The sequence below is a fragment of the Protopterus annectens genome, chromosome 14.part0 (assembly GCF_019279795.1).
Source record: "Protopterus annectens isolate FY-2018-M chromosome 14.part0, PAN1.0, whole genome shotgun sequence".
Lineage (NCBI taxonomy): Eukaryota > Metazoa > Chordata > Ceratodontiformes > Protopteridae > Protopterus > Protopterus annectens.
The window spans coordinates 27,011,565-27,032,377 of record NC_056748.1 but is presented as its reverse complement, the minus strand read 5'-3'; the positions used below and the strand labels follow the sequence as shown (position 1 = coordinate 27,032,377).

General features: G+C 42.0%; 1 protein-coding gene across 1 annotated transcript in view; it reads left to right on the top strand.

Annotated features, from left to right (window-relative positions):
- Positions 1–20,813, top strand: part of FRYL (FRY like transcription coactivator) — a 3,917,685-nt gene that overhangs the window by 1,943,915 nt on the left and 1,952,957 nt on the right. The window contains exon 29 of the mRNA XM_044055727.1: positions 16,467–16,621. Within this exon, the coding sequence (XP_043911662.1) occupies positions 16,467–16,621 (155 nt within the window). The remainder of the gene's footprint in view (positions 1–16,466; positions 16,622–20,813) is intronic.

Genomic DNA, 20,813 nt, shown 5'->3' with positions numbered 1-20,813 from the left:
TCACAACTGGGAGGGTTGCCACAGTCACTTCTAATTTATAGCAGTACTGCAAAGGCTGTGTAAAAATTCATCACCCACCCAACCTAAAAATAATTGTAAATTCAGGAAGAAACCTCTTTGCTGGACCTACTTTATTAATAAAAACTATACAGTAAAATAAGGAACATAATGACAAGTTATAAAAAATAATCTGCCTCCCCTACCTTTAGACTACAGTGAAACATGCCAACAAAAAACAGGGTTTGAGCTTAAGGTTGCTCTATATACCAAGGGAAATTCCAAATCTTCCTTCATTTGTGACACAAAATTAAGGAATAATATCCAACAATGTACTGGACTCATGCATAATATTACGCATTCTGTTTCAAGGATATAGCCAGTACGTTTGGAGACAAATTTAGTAATAACTTCCCCACCACTCCACAAAGTTGCCCCCAATATCCATGAAGATTATCACAAAACAAAATGAATATTTTCACATTTGGACACACACAAAGGTTTTGTTTATACACAATGTTTAGTATCTGTCAAGATTTTAATACATTAACAAAGTACATATTTATTATCATTTTAACTGTATGGTCAAAGAGACAACATAGGCAAACAAAAAAATAAAACATGAAAAAGCACAACACAGGCTTGCTGTTTTACAGGGTAAATTATAACTTCTTCATAGCTAATAATGTGAGGAATCAGAAAATATGTTAAATGTTGTTTTAAGCACATAAAACCACTCCCAGCAATTGTCACTCAGAAATTATTTCCAGGCTGTGTCCCTTGCTAATAGAGGCTGGCAAACAGTAGCACAGTATTATTAAGCTAACTGGCCTTCCTACAGATTGCTGTCTATGCTCAAATGCAAGACTGCATTTATTCCACTGCAGAATCAAAAGGGAATCTGTTCAAAAGAGCTTGAATGACAACAGTAAAAAAAAAAAAAGAGCATGAGAGAGACAGAGAAGCATAGGAAATATATCTGCAATAAATGGAAATTCGGAGCAACATCCTGACATTTGAAAAGACAAAAGATATAAATAAACCACAAAACCTAATTATAGCAGAAACAGGTCGCTAAATCCAAATATGTGCAAATATAGAAAAAGTTAAAAAATCGTATAGGTAACAACTGTACATACTTTCTACATCTAGGAATTTTTCTTTGCTCAGCAATCAACTTCCCTCTCAAACCCTGCCATTTTCCATCACCCTATTCATGTCAGCACAGTTCCAATCAGTGTTGAACGGTACATAACGCCCCACTCTTGCATCACTCAGTTCAATGGCCACTTGTTATTTTTTTTCAGTCGATGTTTATAAAACCTTCTTTCAGTTATATTGCCAAATTCCTGGCCCGTATATTCTAGCTTTCCATAATATACCTTCTTATCCTATCTAATGTCACATGTTCCAAACACTAATGCCTAACTTGTCACAATCTAAAGCTCCAAAGAGAATGAGAAGCCAAAAAAATGGGAGGACCGCCACTGAGCAAGTTGATCAATCCAGCAGCTGGTTTAGAACCATAAAGTATTGATTTGCAGAAGAAGGAAGCAATTGTAAGCCCTTCAAACCCAGTAGCAGCATACCTCTCAACGTCTTAGCTAAATAATACTGGACAAAGTAAAAAGCAATGAGGAACTCAAACTCAGGGACAAAGAATATTACTGTACTTTGTTTAAAAAGTTGTTAGAACAACAGGTTTTATATCAGTGGCAGCTTGTGATATTGGACTGCAACCCCCCCCCCAGCTGTGAACCACAATGGTACAGTCCTCCAAATCCTCCATACAAAGTGAATTCGGACTGCTGCCTTACTAGTCTGGATTCAGGAAGGAGACTACTGATTCCCCATAAGTCTATGCGTACTGATTACCCATAAGTCTATGCGTTGCTAACCGCATAGACTGGAAGGGGATTGGACTCGAGTCAGCAGTTTTGGACCGTTCCAGGAAAGAGCCACAAAACCAGAAGTGTGTATTCCAGCACAAATGCATTCCAGTACAAATGCAAGCTGCAGGAGCTTAGAAAGCTATTGAGTCTTGCTGTGGTTTACTTTGCATCTTGCTGTGGACTACTTTTACTTTGCAGGTACCAGAAAGCTTGTGTGTGTCTGTGTGTCTGTGTGTGTGTCTGTGTGTGTGTGTGTCTGTGTGTGTGTGTGTCTGTGTGTGTGTGTGTCTGTGTGTGTGTGTGTGTGTGTGTGTGTGTGTGTGTGTGTGTGTGTGTGTGTGTGTGTGTGTGTGTGAAATGCCCCTCTTAGTGAGTACTGGTGGCTAAAGAGAATACAGGATGCCTGCTGGTGGTGCTTGAACTCTGTACCTTGGCTACAGGTAACAAGAGCCCGAATTCCCTACCCACCACCATTTATGACACTTTTAGAGATTTTTGCCTCATATTTTGTTCTGTTCCTTGTAAAATCTGTGGTTTCTGAGTGTTTAATTCCTTAAATAGTTGATGGTGCAGTAGTAGCATTGTTGCCTCACAGCTATAGGTTCTCTAGTTTGATTCTTGCCTGGGGTGCCTTCTGTGTGGAATCTGCATGTCCTCCCTGTGTTTGTGTGGGTTTGCTCTGGTGTACTCCCATGTTACAAAGACTTGTCTACAGTATTTCTCCCTGGGCCTCTGCTGAAAATTGGCTTTTGTTCCAAGTCAGACTTTGCTGGTTAACAACTGTTCATAGGTAGGTACTAGTCTATTGGCCCTAGGGCCTATATAAGCCTAGCCAAAAAGATACCCTGGCTTTCGCCACCCAAGAAAATTATTTTCCTGTGTCCCTGTCGAGCAGAGCCACAGAAGTGATTCCCCGGGGTGAATTTCCTATTTCCCATCCAATCATCAAGATTTTTCTTGAAGAGTGTTAACGAAGAGCATAAAATTGACAGGCATTTGAATTTCAGACTTCATATTTTTCAGAAACTACATAGTAACACAAAATCTTTTATTCTAGCAATTTTCTAAGTTTATAAGATGAATATTTGAAATTTGTCCATATTTTTGGGACTGTATCCCCCCATTATTGGCTTTGTCCAGGTTTTTTTGTGCTAAGGTTGAAAGCTATGGTGAGAATTGAATTCACTGAATATGTTTGAGGGCTGTGTCCCCCCCATTACTGGCTTTGTCCAGGTGTTATGTGCTAAGAGGTTGACCGCTATGGTGAGAACTGAATAGACTAAATGGTAGCCATTTAAGTTTCAGTCTTCCTCTCTTTGACAAAACAGCTGATTTGGCATAATGGTATGTTGCTCTGACTGTTTTGCACAGTGTGCTGGGTTCAAGACTTGGCAGAAAAATACATGGTGGTAACACAAGCATTTTATTCTAGCAAGTTTCCAAGATTATACAAGCAATGTTTAAAATGTTCCCCTGTTTTTGGGGCTTTTGTCCCTCCCCAATACATTTTGGCATTTTCCAGATTTCTTGTGCTGCTAAGTTGAGAGATGCAGCCAAGTGTCGAGTAGATTTTACAAGGAGCTGAGAGCTGCAGGGGAAGAGAAGTTTAGTGCTGCTTATGCTGAGACAGCTTGTATTGTTAATAGCACAACAGGTAATGTACTTGCTTTTGCTGTAGAAGGCTGTGGGTTCTACTCCCACAGTATGTAGATGCATTGCTGATATTGTACTGTGTTGTAAATGGGGTGGATGCTGCCATCTTGAGAATGTCCTCTCTGGCAAAGATATCTAGTAACTATGAACCCATCTGTTATTTGCCATCCATTCCCTATTGCAATATTACTAGCTTATCATTTTTTTAATGTAATATAGGCAATTTATTCCTCAAGAGCAACAGGCACATTATTTGTAGATAAAACAATGAAATATAAAGTTGTTTGCTAGCAGCAACCTCTTCATTAGTTACAGATTTATTTTATTTATTTTACATTTGTTGACCGGGCTGGTCTAACTGGATACATGTCCATTTTTAGTAGAGGCCCGGGGAGATAAGCTCCAAGAGAATTAAGTAACAAAAAAAATGTTAGTACAATACATTAACAAAGGGTTGAAGCTCAACTACATAACTATCTATCAAACTTATCGCATATACAAAGAAAATCTCAACAAGACAAGGTAAGGTAAATAAAGAAACTAAATACAATTCTAAAATTAAGAAAATATCAACAGGACAGGTCAGTTAAGTATAGCAAGTCTAAAGTTGTATATATAATAAAGGAGGATTGGAGTTGGTACTGAGAGATTAGCAGGTAAGCAGAGCCCAGTAAATAAGGGAACGTTAATCAAGTTTAGAACAGGGGCATAACCAGTGTGTTCTAAGGTAAGGTTTCAGTTTATTTTTGAAAAGTGAAAAAGAGGACAGTGATGCAAGTTCACTGGGAAGTAGGTTCCAGGATTTTCCAGCAGTATTAGAAAATAGAGTCACCGGCCATATTGTTGGATTTACATATACTGACAAGTAGTTTATTTGATGAATGTAAGTTAATAAGATTGTTATAGGGGGTCATGAGGGTAGAAAGTATTGGAGTATTGGTTGGAAGGTAAAGGATGTTGTGGGCAATGGTAAGTTGGTGAAATTTAAGCTGATTTTGTAGCTCAAGCCATCCTAGCTGTTTTAGATTAGTGCAGTGGTGAGTTCTAAAAGGATTTCCAGTAGCAAATTTGGCAATGTTGTTGTAGGTGGTTTCCATTTTGTGGAGGTTCTTTTTTGATAGATTAGTATATATAGGTGAGGAATAGAGGAATTGTAGACATTAGATGAGTGTGTGTGATAGTTATTCTAGCTGCTGGAGTAAGGAAAGGTCTGATCCTTTAGAGAGAGCCAAGTTTTCTATTTATAGTTTTAATTGTATTGATGATATGGTTGTCAAAGTTGAGATTGTTGTCAATTGTTACTCCAAGAAGTTTGGTAGTAGGGTCAAAAGATATTAGAGTACCATTATTAGATATGACTGTGAACTCTATTGGAGAAGACTTACGTGTGGGAGTAAAGATCAACAGTTTAGTTTTTCTGTGGTTCAGGAGGAGGCAACATTGTGTAAGCCATTGTTCTACTGTATTGAACACATTTTGGGTTAGGGACTGTAGTTCAGATGAAGATGTGGCTGTGCATATTAGTGTGGAATCGTCAGCATACTGTATACAAGTAGCTTGAGGAATTACTAAGTGAAGGTCATTAATGAAAAGTGAAAAAAGGAGAGGTCCCAGTATGGAGCCTTGAGGGACACCAAGGGTAATGGGGAGGTGGGTAGATAGATTATTGTCCCATAGCACTGCCTGTTGTCTATTTTCTAAGTATGATTGGAATCATTTTATGGCCAGTGCATCTAGTGAAAGGGATTTGAGGATATTTACAAGTATCTGGTGGTTAACCATATCAAATGCTTTTGAAAGATCAATAAATAGAGCAGAGGAAAGCCTGCTGTTATTGCGGTTTTTGTTAATGTAGTCAGTAAAGGATAAGAGGGCAGTAGTAGTACTGTGGAATGGTCTAATGCCGTGTTGTCACTTAGAAAGTAGGTTGTTTTGGATTACGTGGTCAAGTAGTTGACTATGGATGCATCTTTCCATAATTTTTGCCAAAGGTGAGAGTAAGGCTATTGGTCGGTAGTTAGAAAATTCGTAAGAGTTGCCACCTTTATGTAGGGGGATAATGTGGGAGATTTTCCAGATAGTTGGGATTTGTCCTTCGCTTATGGTTCTGTTGATGAGGATGGAAATGGGATAGGCTATGGCTTTAGCAGCTTTTTGCAGATATTCTGCAGGTAGTTGGTCAGCTGAGGGAGTGGATGGTTTAAGTTTTTGGATTAGGGTGAGAATTTGTGATGTAGGTACTGGCTGCAAGAGAAAAGGAGGTAAAGGGCTAGTATTAGAGGTTATGAGAGTTGAGCTATCAGGTGATAGTTGATTTGATGTGGAATTATTTAGATGACTTTTACTTCTGTAGAGATTGTGCATATTTACTGATACTGGTGGATTGTAGAAGTTTGAGAAGTAAAGCAGTATGCACATTAGTGTTTATATTGAATGGGGTGAAATAGCCAGATAGTGTTTCATTGGAATGACTGCAGGGGGGAGGCTCCATTCGACCATGATTTTGTGAGGGGGAAGAGCGGCAAACTCAAAGGCAGCCCCAGCTGAACTGTACCTCTCAACTGTCCAGATTCACAGAATGAATAGATTTTTGTTTCTTATGTTTGGTTTATTCCTCATAAAATTTGTGGTTTTCTGGCAAATCATTTAGGAATTAAGTCATTAAATAATGACAGACACTGAGTTTCAGACTTCATAACCTTCAGAAAAATGCATGCTAAAGCACAACCTGTTCTATCAAATGTCTCCGTTTATACAAGAACAATTTTTAGTACTATTTATATGTTCCCCCAATATATTTGGCCTTGTCCAGATTTCCTGCATTAACAAGTTGAGAGGTACATCTAAATAAATTGCTTTATAGAATTAGGCATATCTATACCTCTCAACTGTCCCCGATTTTGGCTCAAAATGTTGCTCTTCCCCTAATAATCCCTCCACAAAATGACAATTTTGGAAGAAAATGCAGAGGGTTTATAATTAAAAATAACTGTAGTAATTATAGATTACTTTTATTTCAGAAATGCATGTAGATTCTTTTATTTTGTCAGCTGCTCAAGTTAGCAGTACTAATATTAAAAAGTGTCCCTTCTTTGATAGGTTCCCAGCTGTATTGTGTGGCTATTTTATATTTTTGCATCACATTTTGCTCCATTTTTCATAAAATTATGTTTTTTGGCAAATTAGTGGCAAATCATTGAAGACTGAAGTTAGAAAATAATGACAGACATTTGAGTTTCAGATTTCATACCCTTCAGAAAATTCATACTAATGCAAAACCTACTATTCTATTATCTTTCTAAGTTTATAAGAGCAATATTTAAAAATTTTCCTTATTTTTGGGCCTTTGTCCCACTTCTGTTTATGGCTTTGGCCAGATTTCTTGCTCTGAGGTTGAGAGGTATGACAAATGTGTCAGGGCCATCACAGTCAGCCAGAGACATTTCAAATTGTGACATACTTGTTGCACCCCACTCCCCCATGTAGTGACTCTGGATGTGTCCAAGCAAGGCAAAGAGCAGTTACGCACTGTAAATGTGCAGAGTATCCACCCATCCAAGATAGACACAAGTACTACAGTGGCTTTTCATCTGTCCTTGATGTTTCAGAATGTTCTTTTTTCTGTCATATTTTTATACTGTTAATTTATGCTTATTATTATTCAGAAAGTGCCTGTTGCTCTGTGTTTAGTAGCAATGCTTTAATGACCATCAGGTAAGCTTGTCTGAGATTGTAAGATGCAAGTAAGCTTTAATAAGCATACTGTTAAAGAATTGCCAAATTGAAAGCCTTTCTGTTGTTGCCATGCAGAGAATACTTACATAACTAGATAACTTATAAGCCTTCGGTATTGAAATGCGTATGACAATATTTGTAATAAAGGACAGGATTACATTATTTTAAGAAGCCCGTTAAATTTGTTGGAGACATGCAGTCATCTCTGCAGGCTTTACCTGTAAACTAAACAGAATGCCAATCTATCATGTGTGGTCCATAACCTGTGCAGTAATCCTTTAAGCAATGTATCTTGAGCTGGTTTCTTGTTTGCTTTTCATTTTTTACTTTAATCATGTTTTCCCCATGAAACAAGTAGATCGTTGTTGTCAGGCAGCAGGTCTTTTTAGGATAAGAAACACTTTTACAAGTGGGGGTATCACAGAGATTGCTACTTTCAGCATCTTACTTGGTACTTTAATAAAGCTGACTATAAATTATAATTAGAACTGCAGTGCAAGGAGAAGTGGTTTAAGTTGAGTGCTGCTTGTTTTTCTTATAATTGATTTTGACTGGCATTCCAGTAATGTAGTTAAAAAGTAATTTATTTTTTCATGCCTCACAACCATTTTATTTCCATCTTGATTTAAGTAAGCTGTCATGCAGCCGATGCATTGAAATATTTTTTTTTTCTTCTACACTTCATTTTGTCTTGATTGGACTCTCAATGACGGTTTGGCACCCAGGGCAGCGTATTTAATTAAAGTTACAGTTTTTGTGGTTTTGAGAATAGCTCCTCCACTTTGGCCGCACCCCTTCCCATTGACCCCACCTATTCAGCTGTCTCCTGCAGCCCCCCTTTGATTTGAAGTCACCAGCCGCAACTGTTTTACTTAACATTTTCTGAACAATAAGTATGAAGTTATAATGTTTGACATACAGTGCTGACCTACTGTAAACCCCAATTAATTACAAGAAACTGTAAAAAAGATACGAGGGGCATGACAAAAATATGAGGTAAAATTAGGTACTTTCAAAAGGTATGAATAGCAGAGATGGAGAAGAAATGGAACATCAGTTATCCAAAATAATTGCAAACAAATCTGAGCAGCAGTAGTGAACTGGAGGGAATAGAATTCTGATTTTTTTAAATATGCTGGTATAGAAAACATACTAAGCAGCTGCCATGCCTGTACTCTCCTGAACTTTAGCAAGCACCCCTGCACCTTTACATCTGCAAAGTTTCCACTAATTACAGCAGCTAGTTTGCATAAAGGGTTAAGAAAAAATCCCAGAAGAAAACCAGGGAGTTGCTTAATTGGGCAATTAACACCTTCCATACAAAATTCGGATGAAGCAATAATAAAACACCTGATGAGCTGTAAATTGCAGTGCAGTCTCAAATCATGGTGATGTTAAGTTGTCAATCTCGCCTTCATTCTTGCTTGATGGGTTCGGAGCCGATCCCTCAGCTCCGACTCGGCACTTGCTAAGCTCGAGAGTCACTTTTACCAGCTCGAGGCAGCCCCATATCCCATGATGCAAGGCGGTAAGTACCCAGATCTCGTTTGCGCCGCTTAGGAGGTCTTCTTTTTACCAGCTCCTGGTAAGTTGTTCACTTTTGTGAGATTTAAGCCCCTTTTTAGTAAAAAAACCTTTTATTGATAGTTTTAAGTTTAATTTGTACCTTTTCTGACAGAAATTCCCTGTCTCCTTTAATTTTTTGTTAGTCAATCTTTTCCCTATCCCATCCCCCCCCTGTTAGGGTGTGTGTGTTGGTTTTATAGAATACCTTTTGGTATTTTATTTAAGTTAATTTTGACTGGTGTGTGTGTGTGTGTTTTTTCAGCACCATGTCAAAGGAGAGGGTCTCAGGTTTTAAGAAGTGTGACTTGTGCTGTCAGAAGATGTCTCTGACAGACGGTCACACTTCTTGCCTGTATTGTCTGGGCCCTCTTCACCTGCAGGACTCCTGTGCTATTTGTCACTCCTTCAGCCAGAGAGTCCTGCAGGAGACGGAATAAGCTGATTCTTAGGGGCCTTCTTAAGCCGGAGGGCTCACCGGCTAAGTCGGCTCCACCAAAATCAGCAAAACCTTCCAAGGCCCAGGCTTCTGTATCTAAGCCTGCGGCCTCGGCTCCGACTCGTACTGAGTCGAGATCGGCTCCGGCTGGAGCCGATTCTGGCTTGACAAAGCCTTCGGCACCGATGGCTATCGGTGCCGAATCTGTATTGACCGCCGATGTCGGCTCCGATCGGTTCCGACACCCATGTGGCACAGGCATCGGTGTCGGCTCCGATCGGCTCCGACACCGTTACTTTGGTGGCTGTATCGGCTCCAGCTGGAGCCGATACATCGAGGCTTCCTGTCGGCTCCGAGAAGTCGGCTCCGACAGGATCTATAGTATCGGCTCCAATGGCTCATTCCAGGAAGAGGTCGAGGTCTCCTTCCTTGGAGCCGATACTTTCGGCTCCGGCTTCACCTCTTCTATCGGAACGGAGCCATCGGAGCCGATCTTCAAGGTCATCCAGGTTGTCAGATCATGACCTAGAGAGAGTGGTCAGTAGATTACTCAAGTCACAGGTACTGGCCCAAATGTTACACAGTCCGTCTCAACAGACGACTGTTGGTCCACACCCGTTACAGTTCCTCCTTCAACTCTACCCCAGAGCTTGGAGTTGGAGTCTTCGGAATGGTTACTGCTACGGCTGGAGGACGGATACCCCTTCTGTTCCTTCAGCCTCTACTCTTATCTCCTCTTGAGACCTTCCTTAGAGGGATTCGGTGGTCGGGCTTCCATGGTCTCCTCCGAGGGGTGAGTGGCATCGGACCCTTGTCCGAACCCGCTCTTCCCCTTGGAGCCTCGGCCTTGGTGAGCTCGGCTCCGACATCTGCCTCGGAGACTTCCCTTTCGGTGGTCCCTGGAGTTCCTAGCTCTTCAGAGCGGGTTCTCTCGGACCTGCCTGGGAGGAGCATTCGAGGTGATGAAGAGTGTACTGGCCACTGGTATCAGTCAGCAGTCTGTTCCCGTAGCTCCTCCCTCTATAGTACCTGTTGACATCTCTGCCACTTCTTTTGCTACAGGACCCAGAGATCCTCCGCCTCAGGTTTCCCCATTGGGAATTTCCCCCTCTTCCGAGGATTCTCCTGATGTTTCGGGAGATCCTCCTAGGAAGAGGACTTGTAAGAGGAAGCATGTAGACTCCCCGAGTCTGTCACTGGATACTGACTTTGATGAGTCAGAGGGATCCCTAGATCCCCTCTGAGGATGTCTCCTTCTCAGACATCCTAGAACTTCTGAAACAGAGGGAAACTGGCCCACCAACAATCCCTCTGAGGATGAGTCAGTATACCTAGAGGCATTTGGATCTCGGCCCTCCACCTCCTGGGTGTCTCCGCCTTCGACCCCCTTATGCAGGTGATTGCACGAAGGCGTGGGCAGCTCCTGACTCTGTAGAGCCAGTCCCTAGGAGGCCTTCAAAATTTATCACTGCCCGAGTGACAAACAATTCCTTACTAAGGGTGTCCCGCTGATGCCATGGTGGTGGCTGCGGCCACCAAAAGGAACTTGCAGATCCTTCCGTGCCCGTCCATCCTCCTAATAAGGACTCTAGGACCATGGATAGGCAGTAAGCGGATGTTTTCCTCAGCGACCTTTGCTATGCGTTCGCTGAATTACCTATGTCACTTCACCAGACTCCAGAGGGATATCCTGAAGGAGCTGGGAGAAGTAGTTCAGGATCCTACAGCTGCAGGGGCTCAAGAAAAAAATGCTTCTCAGCTAGGAACCCTCAATTCCATTGCAAACTCCTCCATGCAGCTAATATCTTATGCTGCGGATGGAGCGAGTAGAGCCGCAGGCACAGGTGTGGCTCTTAGACGCCAAGCCTGGATGCGACTATGTGATTTTGCGGATCCCTTTAAGGCGTCCTTCACAAATTCTCCCTTTGATGGGTCAGCTTTGTTTGGCCCTCAGGTGAAGGAAACCTTGACCAGGTGCGAGCAGGACAGCAAGACTCTTTCTGCTGTTGGAGTCCGTTTTTCCACCCCTTCTAGGCCTTATCCCAAAGGACAGAAGGGTGGGAAGATGTGGTTCCGTAAATCCCAAGGAGTCACGCCGGATTCACGTGGTCAGTTTACCCCTAGAGGCAGAAAGGGTAACAATAACAGACGCCGCTCTAGAGGCAGAGGGGTCGAAGAACCAGGGAAACAGGGAGCCTCTCTCTGACAAGCCCTTTCAGCATCCCTGAGGTGTTGCCCGGCTGTCCCTCCTTGGAGGCAGTCGGGGGAAGATTATCACTGTACCCAGAAGCCTGGCATTCCCTCACTCAAGACAGATGGGTACAGTCGATCATATCCAAGGGTTACATAATTCCTTTCGAGGAAAGTCCTTTCCCCTCAAATTCCCTTCCAGATGTACCACCCGGTCTAAGGGAGATTGCAGAGTCAGAAATCGCAAAACTACTGCAAAAAAGAGCCATTCAGCCAGTTACAATAGACCATTCAGAGCCGGAATCTACTCAAGGTTCTTTTGGTCCCCAAAAGACGGGAGACTGGAGACCAATATTGGATCTCAGCAGACTCAACAAGTCTGTCAGGAAGACAAGATTCGAATGGTCACTCTTCAGTCAATTCTGCCCTTCTTACAGAAGGACAACTGGATGTGCTCAATAGATCTTCAGGATGCGTACTATCACATCAAAATTCACAGACGCTCCAGGAGATTTCTCCGCTTTCGGCTGGGGTCCAGTCATTTCCAGTTCAGAGCCCTGCCCTTTGGTCTCACTACAGCCCCAGAGTGTTCACCAAATGCATGGCAGTGGTCACGGCTCACCTGAGACGTCAAGGATTCCAGGTGTTTCAGATCTCGACGACTGGCTCCTGTCAGCCACCACCAGGCATCAGCTTATACAAGCCAGGGATTACACAATAGACCTTTGTTCTCATTTGGGCATCTCAATCAACTTCGAAAAGTCATCCTTATCGCCCTGCCAGTCTATTACCTTCATAGGCAAACTTAAACACTGTTCGGATGTCAGCTACCCTTACAGAACAAAGAGTTTCAGACATTCAGACTCATGTCAGGATCATTCTGGCCAGCAAGAAAATACAGGCCAGAATGGTTCTAAAGGTATTAGGTCTCATGGCTGCGGCCATTACTCTTCTTCCCCTGGCTCGATTCTACATGCACCTTCTTCAGTGGATGCTGTTCACACAGTGGTCATACCAGCAACTTCCAATGCGTCACCAGATTCTGGTGACACAGACATGCAAAGAGCATCTTGCTTGGTGGATCACATCGTCTCAGGTTCACCAAGGCAGGTGCTTTGTACCTCCGTCCCCGATAGCCACTGTCACCACGGATGCCTCCCTGATCGGGTGGGGGGGTCATTATCAGGGCAGGATGGTTCATGGGACGTGGCAACCGTTCGAGTACCATCTGCACATAAATGTCCTGGAGATGAGAGCAGTGCTTTTAACGTTGCAAGCCCTCAACGACTTTCTTCCCGTAGGGACAATTGCAGTCCACACAGACAACATGTCTGTAGTTTGGTATATCAACAAACAGGGCGGAACCAAGTCCTACCCCTTGTGTCGAGAAGCGCTCAGACTTTGGCAATGGGCGATCTCCTCTCATCGGTTTCTGGTAGCAACGCATATCCCTGGGAAAACCAACATTATAGCGGACAGATTGAGCAGAGCTATCCTCATGCCTCACGAGTGGTCTCTCAAGCAATCTATAGCGGAAGAGATTTTTCTGGAATGGGGTCGTCCATGTTGCGATCTTTTTGCTACTCCCCAAAACAGCAAATGTCCAGACTTCTTCAGCCTCTTCCCTCTATCAGGCCATCCCCCCAGAGACGCTCTGACCCAGGATTGGCCCCAGGGACTTCTTTATGCCTTCCCTCCTTTTCCTCTGATCCCTCAGGTGATCCAGAAAGCTACCGTTTTGAGAGCCAAATTGATTCTCATTGCCCCTTACTGGCCTCGACAAGTTTGGTTCCCGTTCCTCCATCATCACCTTTTGGTGCAGCCGTGGCATCTGGACCCAGTGCCAGATCTTCTGATTCACCAATCCGGTCAGCTGCACCGGTCAATCCCTTCTCTCAACCTCACAGCATGGTTGCTCCACTTCCTTCCTTAGCCAGGCTTCCTTTGATCTCTAACCCAGTTAGAGACATCATAGTAGCTTCACTAAAATCCTCTACCAGGAGGATTTACACAAGCAAATGGAAGCGTTTCTCTTATTGGGCTAAGGCTCAAAATATTGATCCTTTTACTGCCCCTGTTCAGGCAGTTCTGGACTTCTTAGCAGAGATTTTTCATGCAGGCTCCTCTTCTTCCACAGTCAGAGTTCAATTGGCTGCTATTTCCAATTTTCATGTCGGGATAGCAGATCATAATATTATGTCCCATAGGCTCTGCAGGGCCTTCTTGAAAGGAATTTTCCTACTAAAACCTCCAATCAGGAATCCTCCTCCTCAGTGGGATCTAAATTTAGTGCTGACATCCTTGATTCTTCCCCTTCGAGCCAGCTGTTTCTTGTTCCTGAAATATCTTTCTTGGAAAACGTTATTTCTAGTGGCTATTACATCTGCCAGGAGGGTGTCTGAACTTCATGCTCTTTCGGTTCGACCCCCCCTATTTGGTTTTTCACAAAGACAGAGTATCTTTGAGAACTAACCCAACCTTTTTACCTAAGGTCGCTTCAAAGAACAATTTGAATCAATCCATTGATCTCGGTATTTTCCCTAACTATTCAGATAGAGCTGAACAAAAGCTAAATTATCTTGATGTCCATCGTCAACTTAGATATTATTGGGACAGAAAAAAAAATTTAAGAAAATCTGACCAACTTTTTGTTTCCTATGCGGATAATAAAAAGGCCTTCCTGTTTCTAAAGTGACTTTGTCCAGATGGCTTTCTTCGGTCATCTCTGAAATTTATACGCTCAGGGGAAAACAGCTGTGCTCAAAACCTAAAGCACATTCAACTAGGAGCTTAGCTACTTCTACAGCTTTTCAAGCTAGACTTCCTTTGGACACTATTTGTGCAGCGCCACTTGGGCTACTCCTCACACTTTTGTTTCCCATTACAAATTGGACTTGGCCTCCAGGGACAGAGCCAGTTTTGGCTCTACAGTCCTCAAGAGTTTGTTCCATTGAGCCACCCAGGATAGAGGTGCTAGGACGCGGTCCCATCAAGCAAGAATGAAGGCGAGATTGACAACTTAACATTAAGAAGTTATGTACCTACCATAACGTTCCATGTTAGTTGTCTTCTCTCGCCTTCTTTCTTGCGACCCTCCCTCCTTCCCCCTGGCCTGGACAGACCTTGTATAAGAAACTATTATGCTAAAGACCATTCAGACCTGGTCCTTTTTCCATCTGTAAGTTTCTTCTTCCTTTGGGAAGTATTTTATGCTTGGTGCTATTGCCCTTTGTCAACAAACGAGATCTGGGTACTTACCGCCTTGCATCATGGGATATGGGGCTGCCTCGAGCTGGTAAAAGTGACTCTCGAGCTTAGCAAGTGCCGAGTCGGAGCCGAGGGATCGGCTCCGAACCCATCAAGCAAGAAAGAAGGCGAGAGAAGACAACTAACATGGAACGTTATGGTAGGTACATAACTTCTTATTTTCATCCACTGCACACTCTTTTGGGTGGTTTCTCTTGGATCCTAGTGTTTGCCCTTTTGCTATCCCCATTCACATTATTTGTACTGTAATGCATATAGTGTGTATGCCTCCCAATGTCCTTGGTTCCTGTTTTGCTTCCGCCATTGGTAGGTGACTATATTGTGACTGCTTGTTGTTCCTCAGACCACTTATCTTTTACCCCCTTTTCCCTTTGGTGTAGCATATGCAGCCACTAAAGTCCAGGGGATAGCCTCATGCTGTGTCTGTAGAGATGTCCTTGGCAGGCAAGGGAGAAACACTGTTGTTGGTGGAAGGGGCAGGTGAAGGTTTTCTACTTTGCTGGGAGAATGAACATGTATTGGGGACTAATATGACATGTATGATTTGTTCATTTTTCCAGGGCGATTCCCAAGAAAAGGGAACATAGTGAGAAAACCTTCTAGTTTTTTGTTTCTAATTTCTGTGGACGAGGACAATTGGATTTAAGTAGCTCATTATTACTTTTTCCTTGTCTTGTTTTGCAGGCAAGAAATAAAGTTCTGTCTCATTCTGACTTTTCATTCAGAAGAGCAAGCATTGCAGGGGGCGATTAACTTTCTTCTCATTCTGAACATTTAGATTCTGGGAATAGTATGCTTTGCGATTTCCCTTTTTAATATTTATCTTTTTATTTTAAGATGAAAGTTGATTTTCATTGAGAGCAGAGTAAAATTGCTGTGGCACTGAAAAAGTATTACGGTTTGTTATAATTGGATATTTATACATGCTTGATATTGCAGCTCTTCCCCTTTTGTTGCTAGCTTTAGAGAATGTTTTCCTCACTGCATCTAACTGAGCTGATTCCCCTTGTAAGTCAGACCAGTTATACAGGGCGTCTCAGACTCATAATTATTTGTTTTCTTATCCTAAGGCAGACCCAGCAATGATTTCTCAAAGCGCTGGATAGGGTGGTGAAACAAAATGTATTCTTCTAGTACCTTAGCATTCAGGATTTTAAACTGTCTAGCTTTTTTGCTAAAGTTTTTCTTTATTTTAGGTAAAATTCTTTCACTGCCTCTGTAACATCTGATTTTTGAATTAGTAAGCATGTTTTGAAGTGTGCTGTAAATAGCGCTGTTTCTTTCTCAGGCGCTACTGATGCTGAGCTATTGTTTGAGGAAAATGGTTTGGGTTCACTTTCAGAATTTGCCTGAAAATATTAAGACTGAGATTTTAAATTCTTTAGACAAGGTAGATCGACATGATTGATTTCTCATTTCTTCATGAGCATCATCCATTTAAAAAAAAAAGTTTTCTTCATGTTGCTAACAGAGAAGAGAGTCATGTAAACAAAACTAAATTGTTTGGACTGTTCTCTTAGTAAACTGCAAAGAACTGCAAAATTTGTGTCTTCTATTTGTGATTTGTTTGTGTGACTTTATTTGCTTTATATTTTGTAATTTATTTTGTCAAATTTAATTTGTTTTTAGACTCTTCTGTCACTGCCACTTGCTTTGTCTTTACAAACATTTTTTATGGGAGTTGTGCTTGAAATGTTTAACTGTATGCTGTATTGTCCCTTGTTTCCTAGGTTCATCAGTTAGGCTGTGAGGCAGTAATGCTACTGTTAGAACTTAATCCTGACCAGAGCAACCTCTTATACTGGGCTGTGGACCGTTGCTATACAGGTTCCAAAAGAGTGGCTGCTGGATGCTTTAAAGCTATAGCTAACGTGTTTCAGAACAGGTATTTAATCAGCTGCCAGGAATTTTGGCTCTAAAAGTATTCCCTTTATTTTTTAAGAATGGCTTTAATTCATGTTGTGTGTGTGTTGAGATGTATGTGAATGTATTGTATGTTAAGAATACTATACTGTTGCAAATTTTGTTGGCAGTATATTTCAGTACTGATTTTGTTTTTGTGATGAAGTTGTTTTTAATTGCTTATTGTGTAATTGAAATTTATTTTTTTGTATTAGAAGTGTACTAAACTTTATTATGCAGCATATTTGTGGGAAGATCATAGAATCGTAGGAGGGTGTACTAGGTTAATGGCCCTGGGGCCCTTCGAAACGTAGCCAAGAATTTACCTCAGTCAGCATCTGTCTCCCCTGTCAATGAGGGACACAGGTGGACCCCCTGGGACAAATTTATGGTTTCCCTTCCACTCATTAAGGTTGTGCTTAAAGAGGGCCAGCAAGGTGTTCTGATAATTATGGGAAGTCTGTTCTAGAGATGGGGCAGCCTCTGGGAGACAAACCTGTCTCTCCAGCAGGTTTTGTTGATGTCGCATATTAGATTTAGGCCTTTCAAGTGGGTAATGCGTGAGGAGTTAGACTTATGGATATGGAGGATCTCTAATAGGGCAGGGTCTGATATTGCCTTGTAGGTGAGACACAGATCACCTCTGAGCAATTTGTACGATACTGAGCAGAGTGATAGTGATTTGAGTCTGTCCATATAGGACTGGTGTTGGAGGCCATGGATTCTCTTTGTGAGGTATTTCTGTGGCCTTTCCCGTTGGTGCAGGTGCTTGGAGAGGTACATACCAAACATGGAGTCAATTGTTGGCCTAATGAGGGAGGAGTACAGAGAGGTAATAACCTCCTTTTTTTCTGGATGCAGTCTCTTTACTTATGAGATGAACCAATTAAAAGGCTTTTCTCACCACTGCCCCGCTACATGATGGTTGAATGTGAGATTGTTGTCAATCTGAGTACTCGGGTCTCTCACCACAGGTTGTATACTTAGGAAGTTGCCGTTGATGTGGTAATCAGTAGGGGCTGTGCTTTTACTGAATGGTATAATAATACATATTTTTGAGTTTAACTTAAGGCAATGACTTTGGCACCAGTCATTTGTTGCTGTAAGATCCTGTTGCAGTATGTTAACATCATTTGGGGAGTCAGTGACAGAACCCAACTTATAGTCATCCGCAAACTTGGTCAACCACAGGCCTTTTGTCTTTGCCTTGACCTTTGAGAAGTAGATGCCAAACAGTAGGGGTCCCAGGACAGATCCCTGGGGAACGCCACTAGTGACAGGTCTGTTGGTGGAGGGGCCTATTTTGACCTTGCGGGTCCTATCGGTGAGTCATTTGGCCACCCACCTAATGAGAGAGGGATTTACGCCAAGTTGTGTTACTTTTCGATGATGCCCGAGCGAGGGATTGTGTCAAAGGCCTTGGCCAAATCAAGGTAAGCTGTATGTACTGATTTTCCCTCATCCAGGGCCTTGGTGACAGTCTCAAATAAATCAACCAGGTTCAACAGGCAAGATGTGCCCTTGACGAATCCGAACTGAATGGAGTAAAGTGCTTGGAGATTGCCCCTATGTCCTTGTTTGAGATCCATAATAATATGCTCCATGGCTTTACAGATCAGACTTGTCAAGCTAATGGGGCAATATTTCCAGGGTCAGTAGTAGCACCACCTTTGTGCAAGGGGATGACAATGGCAGTTCTCCACTCTGCTGGAATTAAGCATGTACTTTAGACTGTGGTTGAATAGGGTGTTCAATCATGAAAATAGTTCTTGCTGAAGATGGTGCAGAATACAGGCTGGGATATTATCAGGTCCCATGGAAGCTGTGTTCCTTGCCTTGGACAGGGCCTTTAACACTTGATCTACAGAGATGTGAGGTGCAGGCCAAGTATCAGAGATTTCGCATTGGCCTTTGGGGGGGGGGATATGGGGAGAAATTTACACTGAACCTATCTGCTAGCAGGTTGTTTAAGTCAACAGGATCAGTGTAAGTGGTACCATTAAATACTAATTCAGAACAAACCTGGGCTTTGCCATGGAGGTTCCTGACGTAAATGAAGAAGGCTTTGTGGTTTCCCTTTGTTTCGGAGGCTAGTTTCAATTCAGAATTGGCTTTGGAGGTTTTTCACTAGTGATCTAATTTGCTTGTTGAGGCTGAAGAGAGTGTTTCCAATTTGGAATTTGTTCCTTTTTACCCTTGGATAACGGTTTCTTCCTTTTGTTGTAAAGCATGTTGATAGAGGATGTCCATCAGACAGGCTTGTGTTTCCTTGAGGAGTAGGTTTTAGTTCTGTTGGGTGTGGCTGAGTCCATGGAGTTGTACAGGGGGTTGTTTACTGCGTTGCCATATGATGTTCAGCATAAATGTCTGCATCCTCTGAGGGGGGGTGGTGGTGTGAAGCTACTGATACCTTAGGAGGTTGTAGTCAGCTTTTGAGATGTTTATTTAGCTTGGTTACAGCTTGGGGGGGGGGGGTTGGGTGGGATAGAAACTTCGAATGGGGCAGACCGATCTGCTCTCACCAGGGAAGAGCATACTATGGGAGCGGTGCATTGGTCGCCCATGGTAAGAACCAAGTCCAGAATGTTATCTCTCCTTGTGGGGGGATGAAACAAGCTGGTCTAGTGTGCATCATATTTGACAAACTGCAGTAGTAATTTTATTAGTTAGGTGTACATTTAAGATTTTTTGTTTGTTGAGTCTCCCGTCATAAAGTATTTGGAGGGATGGGCAGTTATTTTTTTTTTGCTAACTTTTGTTGCTACAAGACAATTTATGATGGGTGTGTAAGGTCTCCACAATACCCTTTGTTAATTATTTTGACATAGTGTGTGTGGACAGATTATATACAAGTCTGCAGATTGTTTGCCAAGTTTGTAGTACTGCTTTTGTGGTGTCTGAAATGTGATTTTTGTGTAAATGTTTTCAGTAATTTCAACCATCAAGTCCTTCATTACTTTGGATGTCTTGCCAATAGGAGGACCCTTCTCAGCAGCCCTTATTCAGCACTTTGTATTCAGAAGTATGATTTCTTTATCAAGATATTATTGAATAGTACTGTTTCAGAGAGCTTCTCTCTTCCTCATCCCCCCAACACACAAATATGCATACTGATCCTGCTGAAAAGATGAAATTTATGGTTTCTTTTCTTCTGCAATTAGATAACTTTGGTTGATTCTTTGGTTGTTTTGTGGTTGTAATCAGAACCTTTATCTAGGCGTTATGGTTATCGCTAGTTGATTGCAAAGCAAGGCAGACATCCAGTTTATTCTTACTGGACTTGGCAGTGATCCAAAATCATGTAGTAGTCATGTAGATTCCGACAGGATTTCATCAGAACTGCTTTGGTTCCCTACCTTCTGATCAGAGTATCCAAAACCGAATGGACTCCTGACAGATATAAGATGGTTAATGTGTAATGTTGAAGTTACTGAAGGATGTTTATTTCTTTTGGGAGCAAAGATCCCACCATACCAACTTCAGCTGCAAATTTAATTACACCAGGGATCACTGTACCTTTTGATTAAGGAGATATCCTTGTCGGTGAACTATCTAGTCAGTTTCTTCAGCACTGAAAATTGCACACACTGACTTTATGAAACAGGATGACAGCAGACCACTTTGGCTCCTTGCTGTAAGGCCCTCAGAGGTTTCTTAAAAGGGAACGTTATTTTTTTGCTGTTTAACTGAAAATGTTGTACTTGGCAGATGATGATTTACAGGAAGGGCCCATAGAAAAAGCTCCACAGTAGTGTAATAAATAGAGATTAGAACATTACATTGTCCATACACAAAAGAGACAAATATATACATAGTGAGAAACATAATTACCACTTCAAAGGTTTTCTGCTTGTTAAATGTTTTATTCTGTACTCATTAATGTTGGTCAGTGGAATTAGTAATCCATAAGCTTCATTATTGACAGTGGTACAAATTTTCAGTAATAGTGCCATTCAGCAATATGATTTAAGTAAATTAGTGAAAAAATATAGATGGGCAGAAGATAGTGTGTGTGGATAGGAATATGGTGATACATGGTTGTGATCTAGAAAACCTGGGTTCAGTTAGCAGTGGTCTTTCTGAAGCCTGTGTTGAGGCTAGGAAGAAGTATGATGGTTTTGCCAGGTTGTCTATGCTATGAGGAAGGACGGGAATCTAGCCCATGTGTGGAATCA